This window comes from Petaurus breviceps, unplaced genomic scaffold (assembly GCF_028583685.1).
Source record: "Petaurus breviceps papuanus isolate PSGF00001 unplaced genomic scaffold, PetGlider_PUasm1.0 90823, whole genome shotgun sequence".
NCBI lineage: Eukaryota > Metazoa > Chordata > Mammalia > Diprotodontia > Petauridae > Petaurus > Petaurus breviceps.
The window spans coordinates 23,847,197-23,860,456 of NW_027187352.1; the positions used below are offsets into that span (position 1 = coordinate 23,847,197).

The 13,260-nt window shown below is 37.8% G+C and overlaps 1 protein-coding gene across 1 annotated transcript in view; it reads left to right on the forward strand.

Annotated features, from left to right (window-relative positions):
• The window catches only part of LOC138148357 (glutamate carboxypeptidase 2-like), an 89,158-nt gene that overhangs the window by 69,061 nt on the left and 6,837 nt on the right, over positions 1-13,260 (forward strand). The window contains exons 14-15 of the mRNA XM_069071050.1: positions 2,242-2,333; positions 10,967-11,057. Of these exons, the coding sequence (XP_068927151.1) occupies positions 2,242-2,333; positions 10,967-11,057 (183 nt within the window). The remainder of the gene's footprint in view (positions 1-2,241; positions 2,334-10,966; positions 11,058-13,260) is intronic.

Sequence of the window (13,260 nt, forward strand, 5' to 3'; positions counted from 1 at the left end):
CCTCTTCTCTCCTCTGATACTCCCACCTGAAACATCTTTGTGAAGGCCCTCATCATCTTATTTCTGGACTATTAAAAAGCCTGCTAGTTGATCTTCCTGCCAAAAGTTTCTCCTCACTCCATTCCATCTTCTGTTCAGCCACCAAAGTGAACTTCCTTAATCAGAAGTCCTAACTTATAACTATATCATACCAAACCCCCACTCAGTAAACTCTAATGGCTCCCTGTCACTTCCAGGATCAAATACAAAATTCCCCATTTATTGTTAAAAGTCATAGTTCATAGCCTACCTACCCACCCTCACCTTTCTAACCTTCTTATATCCTGAAAATCCTGACATATGCTCTTCAATCCAGTGAAACTGACCTCTTTGCTGTTCCACTAATACAATACTCTCTATCTTCATTCTGGACATTTTTACTAACTGGCCCCCATGCCTGGAATGTTCTCCCTCCTCATCCCTGCCTCTTGGCTTCCCTGGATTACTACAAGTTCCAATTAAACCCAATCCCTCTTAATTCTAGTGATTTCCTTCTATAAATTTCATATTTATCTAGTATACAGCTTTTTTATACATATTTACTTGTCTCCCATTATATTGTGAGTTCCTTAAGGACAGGGACTGGTTTGAAGGAGTAGGAGTGGAAATTGGCTGCTTTTTGTATAGCCAGAACTTACCACAGTGACTGACACATAGTAGGTGTTAATTAATATTTATTTACTTAATGGATGACAGAACTTATCATTTCCCCTGAGGGCATAATTGATGCAATGAATCTAGAACTTCTCATTTGTGACTTTCATCACCAAATTGGGTGGGGCACTTAGCCAGCAGTCCTTTCTGGCAGTTTAAAATAATTTCTATGGATCTAGGGAAACACTGCACTTGAAACACTATCGAATTGTCTTTAAAATGTATTTTCTATTCGTTTTCTTTGCTCTCTTAGTCTTCTGGCCCAGTTAACTATTACTGAGTTAAATCATGATCTGGATTCACCATGCTTTACAGGCATGTTCTTACTTAAAACTGAAAAGTAATATTAAAAGTCCAGATGACCTAAGAACACTCACTTTAACTCTAAATGAGGCACATATAGGCAATGAGGAATAAGTTTGTTTTCTTTTTTTTTCCTTTCCTTTTTTTGTGGGGGGAGGCAGGGCAATTGGTGTTAAGTGACTTGCCCAAGGTCATACAGCTAGTAAGTATTAAGTGTCTGAGGCTGGATTTGAACTCAGGTCCTCCCCCAAAGTTTGTTTTCTGAAAAAGAACAAAAAATAGGTCTAAATATTAACTCTGCTGCTTACTTCCTTTGTATAATCTTTAGCGAATCACCACACAGTGCCTGGCACATAATAAGTGTTTAATAAATGTTTATTGACTGCCTTATCTGTAAAGTCAGAGCATTGAATGAATGCTTTTTTCAACCTAGGTCTAACTAATATGATCCTTAGTTGACATAGAAGATTTCCTTTCATCTAAGAAATTCTGCCATCTAAGTAGGACCCTAAGTTCCTGTAACCATCATCCTTTAGGAATAATCTAACCTCAAAAGTGAGTTCTTGAGTGGCCCTCTAAAGACACAATCTCCCATTCTCACTCACTAACCATTCACAAAGCTGCCATTTGTCAACAAAAGGAAGATTAGCCTTAAAAGTGGGTAGAGTAGGGGCGGCCAGGTGGCACAGTGAGTGAGAGTGCCAGCCCTGGCGTTGGGAGACCTGGGATCGGTTCCGGCCTCAGATACTTGGCACCCACACAAAATAACTGGCCGTGTAACCTTGAGCAAGTTACTTAACCCCAATTGCTTTTAAAAAAAAAATTGGGTAGAGTGAATGACCATTTAGTATATGTGGAGAAAATAACCAAAAAGATGGCATTATTTTAGGAGCTCCAGTCAAGCTTCCTCTCCCCAAAAGTACTAGGACTATCACATGTTATGGTGCCAAAAATCATGCCATTAGAGATTTGTTTCTTTGGTCCCAGAAGGATATTCAGTTTTTGAGAGTTCATTAATATGCAAATTATTCTGATGAGTTAACAGGTCAAGTCCTGAGTTCAAGTGTTGGCTAAACAATGTTGTAAATATCTGAGCCTCTCCTCATCTGTAAAATATGATACCTTGGTGTAAGAAAGGAAGATAATCTATGTAAAAATGCTCTGTAAAATCCAAAGCTCTATATAAGTTTAAGCACTATGATGTATTTTAAATTGTACATGTTTCTAATGTTTTTTTTTTTTTAGCTTCGAAGTCCTGATGAGGGCTTTGAAGACAAATCTCTGTATGAGAGCTGGAAGGAGAAAAATCCTTCAACAGAATTCAGTGACCTACCCAGGTAAATGAATGAATAATTCTATTTAGTTCAATAAAATTTATCAAGTGTCTACTATAAGGCACTGTGGCAGGTACAGAGAATACAAAGAAAAAAAAAACAACACTAAGATTTCCAACAGATTATATTTAATTGAAGTATTTAACAGATAACACAGAGGAGAAAATACAAAGTACATATAAACTTCAGGCTCCTGTAGAAGTTTATATATTGACTAGGAAGTGAGATGGCACAGAATATTAGAGCACATGGAGTAGCCTCAAGAAGACTTGGTTTGAAATTTGACTTGAGACACTTAATAACTGAATAATCTTGAGCAAGTCACAGAAGCTGTTTGCCTCAGTTTCCTACTCTACAAAATGGAGGGGGTATGTGTGATAATAACATGTACCTCCCAGAGTTGTTGGTTGTGAAGATGAAATGAGATCCTATTTGTAAAGCTCACAGCACCTGGCACATATAGTAGGGGCTATATAAATGCTAGCTATCGTTATTAGCATTTGCTGTAACTCAAAATGTTTCTTTTTTACTTTTCATGGTTAATATTGTTCAAATTGTTTTCTTTTGCATCTTGATTTAAAAAAAAAAATAGAAAGAGGTTTAGTAGAACATAACCCCAAAGCAAAATATCTGAGTATTTAAATGCAGTTACTTATTATTGATAAATATGATGTAATAAGTATTAAGAATTCAAGCTAATTTAACTGTATATCTTTGATATTTTGTGACTTCAATTTCCATCATTGAGAACAAAAGAGAATAGCAAAAACTATGTTGAAAAATATGAGGAGGGGCAGCTAGGTGGTGCAGTGAATAGAGCACCAGCCCTGGAGTCTGGAGGACCTGAGTTCAAATCCCACTTCAGACACTTAACACAAAAACTAGCCATGTGACCTTGGGCAAGTCACTTCACCCCAATTGCCCTCCAAAAAAAAAGCAAAAAGAATAAAAGAAAAATATGAGGCAAGAATGGGAGAAGCCAAATGTAGATTACCCATGTAGTAACATCATATTCAGCTGGTTTTCCAGGTAAACACTTAGAAGCTTAATGGGTCCCTGCTAGGCATGCATGATGGAGGGATTTCCCCCCTCCCAGCCCCTACTTCAGGACATGCATAGGTATCTTTTGACTTTTTCCTGTTGGCCATGATAGTTCATGAGTACCAATTGGATGTTTGTTTGTTTATTTTAAAGCAATCGGGGTTAAGTAACTTGCTCAAGGTTACACGGCCAGTTATTTCTGGGTGTGGTGCTAAGTATCTGAGCCCGGATTTGATCCCCAGGTCATCCCGACACTGGAGCCAGTGCTCTTACTCACTGAGCCACCTGGCTCACCCTAAGCAGTTGGGGTTAAGTAACTTGCTCAAGGTTACATGGCCAGGTGTTTCTGGATGGGGGCTAAGTGTCTGAGCCGGGATTCGATCCACATGTCATCCCAGCTCTGGAGCCGGTGCTCTTACTTGTTGTGCTGCCTGGCTGCCCCGAATTGGATGGTTTTGAAAAGTCTTTTAGCTGACTGCTGAGCTGGAATTCTGGATGCACTAAAAGGACCATCCTGCCCCTCAAGTGTCCTCTTCTTGCCAGCTTTGAAGCATGAATACTATATCTCTTGGTTTGGAGAATCAGATAAAAGAGAGTGACCCTCTTGTATCTTCTTTTCCTTTGCAGAGGACTTTGTGAAACCTTGAAAGGCAGCTAGTGATTTCCCTGTATCATATACCCAGGTAGCAGCAACCACCAAGGCAGCTAGGTTTGCAACAGTCACAGAAGAAAGTGGTCAGAAAGACCATAGAGAGAGAGGTCAATGGAAATAAAGAGTTTGTTTTGTGTTGTTTATACTATGCAGAAGGGAGGAGAAATGCACACTGGGTAATGAGCAGCCTTACAAAGAAACTCTATCTCAGTGATACTTGAATATTATCCACTGATTGTTTTGGTGTAAAGCCAAGCACAGGCAGCTTTCCAGAGGACTGCTGCTGTGAACAGCTTCAAGGTTCTGATTACACAGTATAGTGAACTCTCTACTTATTCAGTAACAAACTGAGACAAAACATTTACAGAATTCACAGTGCTATGACATAACTTATCACTAAAATGGCCACATAGTTTTCAGAAAGTGGCCACATAGTTTTAAACAAAGTACATTCATTTAGTAACTCAATCATTTAGTAAGTCCTTAATTCAATCATTCTTAAGGAGGCTTGTCCCCTTAATGGACACAAAGTACAAAGGTCAAAGTTCTCCACCCTAGGTCACATTGTTTTAATCTCTTCAATCAAAAAGTCTTCTTTCTTAATTGGAGAAGTCCTTAACTCAGTCATCTAAATGTAAAGGTTAAAGTTCACCCCTAGGCCACAGTAAATTATGATCTTCTCAGTTTGCATTATATACCCAAGGAGAGGTCTTTTCATCTTGACTCAAGGCAGGCTCTCAGCTTCCATGGTTCCTCTTCCATGGTCCCAGCTCCTGCCCAAATGTATCCAACTGTCATCTGAGTTCAAAGGCAGATAGCTCTCAGTTTCTTGTCCAGCTCCTTGTGCAGTTCCTGTTCCATATTGAAGCTCACGATGTCTAGTCCATCTCAAATCCTTCACAGTTTCTGTGACAAAGCTTAACAAAGCCACAACAGCATTTATGTACATTGCTGGCATCCTTATCAATTTACTTTCTGCCTGTGAAATCAACACAAACCCAACAACAAGGTCTGAGGAATCAACACAAATCATCAGTATAGTCCCAAGACCTCTGAAAATGTCAGTAAGACCCTCCTCCAGGATTTCAGTAAACTTACAACAAGAAAATCCTCTTACAGGGCTTCTGAACCAGCAGTAAGGTCCCAGGGCTTCTGTAACATCAGCAACTTCCTCCCACTGTGGGATTCACAAGTTCTGGGTCTTAATACTTCATACAATCATTAACTTGAAACAAGGTGCTAAGTACCTGTTTGATTGCCAATACAAGTTGCAAGGAAGATCTTCAAATCCCCATTACCATTAGAGTTAGTCATAAGTTACTGTCTTTTCTAATCATTCTGTGATTCTTTATTGATTTTTATTTATTTTATGTGTGTTTTACCCTGTGTATCGGGATACATACTTGATTCACACTTGTACTTTGGGTACCAAAAGGGAGAATCTGTTAGACTTCAAGTTCATAACTCTTTCTATAATTAAGAACCAAATTAAGTAACAACTTTCTGTGTAGTACCATGGTTGGGGACATAAGTCCATGAATGTGAAAACTAGAAAGTCTACTTCTCCTCTTAAGGAGTTAAGCAGCCTCCATAGCAATGAAGGCAGGGCAATCCTAGGGGACATATTAAGCATGGGAACTGGAGCAGGTTGTCAGCTCCTGGAATACCAGCTTAGTTTTATCTAACAAGTCACCATGGTAGACTAATCTCTATATGATGAGCACTTTATTTAGGAAGAGAATTCAAAACCCTGGATTTAGTGGTCACTGACATCATAAAAAAATTTTAAATTAACTAAATATCAACAGGTATGAATTGAATAGTTTTAATCATAGAAGACAGTTCAGAATCAATCCTCTGCACAGTAAGAATATTTATTGGTTAGAGCAAAGGTCAAAATAAACACCAAACCAAAAGCAAAAATAAATAGATGATATTTATAATTTTAGCAGCTTTTGCCTGACCTCCTTAAATGAATTTGTAATTCTGAAAAATCAGAAATGGGCAAAAATTAAGACATTAATTTTTATCATATAATTATTTATTATATAATTTATTTTTATAAATTATATAATAATTTATAATAATATAAAATATATGATTATTTATTATATAATTAAATATAATTATTATTAATAATTTGTTATCACCATTTCTTAGAGGCCTATAAATGGTGCGAAGTAGCACAACAAGAAAGCTAAACACCCCAAGCATTGCTTCAGACAATCCCCTTGCTAAATGCAGAGCTAGAGCACCCAGGGGTAGCACAGGTTTAAAGTTCAAGGTCATTTTTTTACAGAGATTGTGTGCCATATCATTTCCCAAAGCATAAAAAAAACCACACACACAAGGAGAAAACAAGCCTTCAGGTACCCTGGCATTCGAACAAAGATCTTAAAAGCATTTATAGATGAAACTGGAAGACGGCAAATGGATGGAAAGAGAAGCGATCTGTGAAATCTTCTCATGTATCCATTAAAATTAAACAATACTATCACAGATGTGACCACAGTGGTAACAGCTCAGTGATCCAATGTGTTGACAGTAAAGGAAGTATAAAATAGGAAAATAATATGCAACTTTCTCAAATGTTCAGCTCTCTCCTAGAAGATGCCCTGTCCAGAAAAAAAAAACAACCTATTACTGGTGTGTTTCTTAGTAGCAGATGGTACTGAGTTGATTGCAAGAAGTACTGGATTGTTACACTCATATTCTTAGTGTTCTCATCTGCTCTCATGGACTTAGTTACCATACTTATGCCAAATCTACCTACCCTGCCCCAAACTCACTTCTCATCTTCAATCTCATGTCTCCTTTGCCTTTTAGACATCATGAAAAGGATTCCAATAGGTATCTTAAACTCAACATGTCCAAAATCTAACTCATTAACTTTCCCCCTAAAACCTCCCCCTCTCCTGACTTCCTTAGTTCTGGATTGGGAAACACTGTCCTCCCAGTCCCCCAGATCATAACCAAGGTGTCATCCTTGACTTCTCATTATCAGCCTCCCCAGCCCCCTCATGCATTCTGAGGCCAAGGCCTGTCAATTTCACCTTTTAAACATTTCTCCAATATGTTCTTTTCTTTCTTCTGACACTACCACCACTGTGGTAAAGGCTTCCATCAACTCCTGTCTCAATTTATTATAACAGCCTGTTGGTGGGTCTGCCTGCTTTAAATCTTTCCCCATACTAGTCCATATTCCATTTTTTCCTAAAATATAGGTCTGACCAAGTCACCCCCCCTTCTCAATAAACTTTAGTGGCTCCCCATAACAAAGCCCTTCATAACCTAGCTCCCTCCTACAATTCCAGTCCTCTTACATCTTATTCCTGCCACGTATTTTTTTCTTTATTAATTTGTTTGTTTACTTTTAGTTTACAAGATTCAGTTCCATAATCCCTTGAATTTCAAATTTTCTCTCTCTCCTTTTGTCCCCTCCCCCTCTCCCATGGTGGCATGCAATCAAGTATCTGCAAATACTTTCACATTAGACATTTGTCAAGTTGTAAAGAAGGATTGTAACCGATGGAATGAACAATGGGAAAGAGAAAACAAAACCAAAGAAGAAAAAGAAAGAGAGCAAGTAGTTTGCTTCTGTCTGCATTCAAACTCTATTCTTTCTGGTTCTTACTCTGAATGTGGACATCTCCTTCCATCATGAATCATTTGGAGTTGTCTTATAACCCTGCATTACTGAGAAGAGTCCAGTCTATCAAAGTTGGTCATTATGATGAGGGATGACAATAGGTTCAGCAGGAACTCTGATCTTTATCTAAGACCAGAAAGCCTGCGATTCAGTCTGGAAAGAATTCAACTCAAGCCAACTTGGAGTCAGAGTTGTAAAAGTTTATTGTATGCTTTACATCAGGCAAGGATCCTTAGGGGATCTGCAAGCTTAAGGAAGACACAGGCATAGCTTTTAAGGAGTTATGGCTATTCATTGGATGTCAATTATTAAGGGAGTGGGATTAGGGAAGAGTTAAGGTGGGTCCAGTGTTTAAAGGAACATGCACTTTTAATGTCAACTGAGCAGGCATATTGCCCATAATTCACTGGGAAATAGCCCAAGGGGGGGGCTACCTGGAGGTATGGTTTTAGGCTTGAAACATCACTAAGTCAGGTAGGGGTCAAGGGCTGATGGAGAAGTGCCCAGTCTGCCACCCATCAGTGTCATGTCTGACAAGATTGATGTCTGGGAACCAAGGCTAACAGAGACTCGGTATGTGGATAATATCAAGGCGTTAACCTAGAGATAGGGTATTAAAGGATTCATGGGGGCAGTGGGACACTATGCAAGGGGGAGATAATAGTTGCCTAAGCTGGAATGTTTATAGATACTTTTGTGAAGGATTCATAGGTGTAGCTTGTTATTGTTCCAAGCTGAGATAAAACAATTCATGATGAGTTGTTAATGCTGGGCAGAGTTAAGGCTCTGAAGCTAGGCAGAGTGTGGGTAGGGGGAAGGGGCAGAGTTAATGCTCTGAGCGGGCAGGGGGAGTGTGATTTTACAAATTGGTTTTACAGACTGATGTTAGAAATTGGTTTTACAAATTGATATTATAAATATAGATCCCAAACACCCCATCAATAACACATAGGTTGTGTTTGTAATTGTGCACAAATTTCTCCTGATTTGACTCTCCTCACTCAGCATCAGTTTGTATAGGTCTCTCCAGGTAAATATGAAGTCCGTCTGCTCCTCATTTCTTATAGCACAATAGTATTCCATTACATTCATATACCACAACTTGTTTAGCCATTCCCCAGTTGATGCCTGCCACATACTTTTCAATCCAATGACCCTGGCCTCCTTGTTATTCCATAAACAGGAAATTCCTCTCTCAGTCCTGGTCATTTTCTCTAGCTGTCCCCCATTCCTGGAATACTCTCCCTCCTTATTTCTACCTAATGCCTTTCTTGGTTTCCTTTAAATCACATAAAATTCCATCTCATACAGCATACTGTTACCAAAACTTCTTAGTTCTAGTAACTTCTTTCTAATGATTAGTTCCCATTTATCCTCTATATTGCTTGTTTACATGTAGTCTCCTCCCTAAGACTATGAGCTCCCAGAGGGCAAGGACTGTCTTTTGTCTCTTTTTGTATCCCTAGCTTTACACGGAACTTGACACAAAGTAGGAGCTTAATAAGTGTTTATTTACTAACTAATGAAATTCATGTTGATCAGCTGTCCATTGAATTAGCATGCCAGTATTAGTTTTTACACACACACACACACACACACCATGAACAATAAATAATAAATTGAAACCAAATATTGTAAGAGGAAGTAAGTGGACAGTGCGAAATAGGGTAGTGATTTCAATGATTCTAAGCTAATTAGCATAGTAAATGTTTACCTCTTTAACACCAACAATCATTTCAGTTAATCAGGTATTTTTTAGGCATTTTTATCTGCCAGAGATTTTGCTAGGTGCCTGGGATACATGCAGAAATGGAGTAGTTGCTTCCATCAAGGAGTTTACCTTCCCCTAAAAAGAAACGTGTACAAAGATGAATAAATACAAAAGATAAAATCTATTAGGGAAGTAGGGAATACAAACTCCTGCAGCAAAGAGAAAAGCTCTGTTTGTAGAGGGTGACACTCAGAATGAGTCTTGAAGAGAGATGACCTCCAGAATTCCATCCAGTTCTCATTCTAGGACACTGTGGTCAGTCTATTATCCTCATTCCCTTCACTGTGTTTAGCTCTCCTCAAAATTTTACTCTTGAGAGCTTCTAATTCTTAAACTGACTTAACTTTTAAGATTATTTGACTATATGATTTTTGTTTTGAATCCCACTTTTCCAAAATATGGTATTGGGTTATACATGCCATAGCTATCACTGGATTTGTTGCAGAGGCCTAAGCTTTAGAAACTAATCAGGAAGCCGAGGAAGTTGAGGTGTCTCACCCAAGATCCCCTAGCTGTTCAGTGACAATGCTATCAGGTCTCCAGATTCCTAATCTAGTTCTTTTATTGATAATAAAAGGAACAAGTACTTCCTGTTACCTAAACATATGCTTCTCTGTGTGACTATATATTGTACGAGACAGAAAAATGGTGGTGGGTTCAAATCCAAGATCTTATATTTATTAGGTCTTTAACCATGGACCACTAATTTAACCTTTTTGACTTCAGTTTTTTTTTTCTGTAATTTGGGAACAATAATAATAATAATAAAATTTGCTAGGAAATTAAATGTGAAGTGGAATAATGCTGAACAATTGAGATAATTTAAGACAATTAATTGATAGAAAGACTTGTAACCTAAATTATGTAGAGAATTGTCTCTTGTTTTATCAGATACACTACCAATGTTAATAGAATCTTATTTGCTACAAATAGAAGTGACAGAAGTATTAATTCAGGAATCCTAAAAATGTATTCCAAGTCATATAGATCAACTAGAAGAGACCATCTAGGTCATCTCTTCTAATGTCTTGTTTTCCATTTGGGGGGGAGGTGGTATCATTTAACTGGAAAGTTAAAATGATTAAACAAAGGTCATACAGGTAGTAAGTGAGGGTTGGTATTCAAACTCACCTCCTTGAGTACCAAAATCCACTGCCCTGCACTGCCTCCCTACTCAGGTTGACTATATGAGGAATCTTGTCCTCTGCCACACCAAAACATTTTGCAGCATAAGAATAGAAACATATCCTGGAGATAGAGAGATAGAGAGAGGTAGGTATAGATCTATTAGATATTCCTGGATAAGAATAGATATCCTTCTACTTATTCCCAATCAACAGATCTGGTTTTGTAAATTATGTTTCTAAGACTTTAAAATATTGTTAGAAAATTAATTTTTAATCAGAAAGGAAGTCAACTCAAAATGCTAAAATTTCCACATATAGAGATATTGTACTATAGCACTTTCACAGTTTTTTAAACTGTTAAAAATATTTTGATGTTTTTCTTCTTACCTTTTCAAGGATTAACAAATTGGGATCCGGCAATGACTTTGAAGTATTTTTTCATAGACTTGGCATTCCTTCAGGCAGAGCTCGTTATACTAAAAACTGGGTAAGTTTCAATCCACCAGTGACTTTTGGTTGCCTATCTGCAGTCTCCACCAACATGATTCATTCCAGAAAGCTTTGACTAAGGGATTAAAAGGGTTTGGAAAAAGCTAAGCAGTTGTGGTTTGATGGCTGCCATAGTAGAGAAACTATAGGTGCTAAATCTTTTCCACAGATTACTTCTGCTAGTCCTTGTTCCAGGGTGGCTTATCTAAAATGTATTATGTTGATATCACTGACCTACTTAAGATTAGTTATATTAATCTGACACCTCACAAAATATTCATTTAGAATGCTTTTATTTTAGAGTAAAACTCCTGTAAACCCACTTGATGATTTCCTTTCCTTCATTTATGATCATCACCCATATTGAGAATGGTAGAGTGTAAATTTTTAGAGGGGTTTTGACTTTTTCTTTATATCCCCTTAATCTAGAAAAGTACTTAACACAGAGTAGATTCTTGATATGTATTTGTTGAATTGGATTTGTGGTTAGTCTGAGCTTTAAGGTACACCACTGCCGTGCCCAGTTGCTATTCTGGATTATTACTCAGGAAGGCAGCCACTAGAGAACAGGGTTAAAGTGGGAAGATACTTTATTTCTGTGACATGATATTGGTGTTTCAGTGGAATCATAAATACCATGCAGAGTCTATATTTAATAATTTTAATTAATTTACCTATAACCATCACATATGTGAAAGAAATCAAAGAATACTACCTTGCAGAAGAATGGTAGATGACCATTAACTGGAAATATCATAGAGGATATCCTCTCCAGTGTAGGTTAGTAGATGAGATTGAAGGCCTTTTATAATTCTGATAATCTGTGATTATATGGAGAAAATCACCTGGTAGGTAGTGACAGCACAGTACTAGTACAGAGGTAACATAGCACCATGGAGAAAGTGCTGGATATGGAGTCATGAGAGCTTTGTTCCTGATTCATTTTCAGTCATGACTAACTCTTAGTGACCCCATTTGGGTTTTCTTGGCAAAGATACCAGAGTGGTTTGCCATTTCCTTCCCCAGCTTCTTTTACTTATTTCTTTTTTAAAGCAATGGGGGTTAAGTAACTTGTTCAAGGTTACAGGGCCAGTTATTTCTGGGTGTGGTGCTAAGTATCTGCACCCGGATTCGATCCCCAGGTCGCCCCAACACTGGAGCCGGTGCTCTTACTCGCTATGCTACCTGGCCACCCCTAGCTTCTTTTACTTATAAGGAAGCTGAAGCAAACAGGTTAAGTGACTTGCCCAGGGTAAGTATCTGAGGCTGAATTTGAATTCAGGAAGATGAATCTTCTAACTCCAAGCCAAGCACTGTGTCCACTTTATGACCTAACTGCCCTGGAGTCATGAGACTTGGATATAAATCCCTTCCTCTGACACTAGTACATCCCTCAACCTCTTTGGCCCAGTTTCCTCTTCTTTAACATAGGGATAATACAAACTTTAAAATAGGGATAATATAAACTTTATTGGGATGTTGTGAAACTCAGATGAAATGAGTAAATTTTAAAGAGCTACAAAAAGGTCTGTTATCATTTTTGCCAACAGTTATTTCAAATATGACTCATTAGCTATAAAATAATTTTCTCAGTCTTACAGGAGAAAGGTATCTGGGACCATTTAATTGAGGAAATTAAGGGACAAAGAGAGTGTCAATTTTTCCAAGATTACACATTACAAAGGAAAAATCACTTCTAAAACTCGATTCTGTCAACTGCTTGCCCAGTGTTTTCCATTAATAATGGATTAACAAAATTTCAAGGATTAATGTTTTGGGGGTTTCCCATTTTATAAATTTAAAGCTGTTTGCTCTTTGCAGAAATAAAGCCCAGTTATTTAATGGGGCCTTCTTTTTGTTCATAATCAGCCTAATATTATCATTTACATCAATTAAAAATGTTCCATTAGGTGGTGCATTCATGTTTTGGTTTCAGATCATTATTACATTTTTTTGGTACTTTTATTATGTTCAATTCAACAACAATTTATTAAGCAACCTACTATGTGTGAAGCATTGTAAAGGACAATATATATACAAGGACAAAAGTGAAACACTCTCAACCTCCAAAGAGCCTATATTCAATTGGTAATTTTACTTCCAGTGTGGGGAAAACACTGAGGAGAGGTAGGAATGGGGTGGGGGAGAAAGGGAGGGATAAGCAAAGATAACCTATTTGAGGAGTACTAGAGATGAAGCTT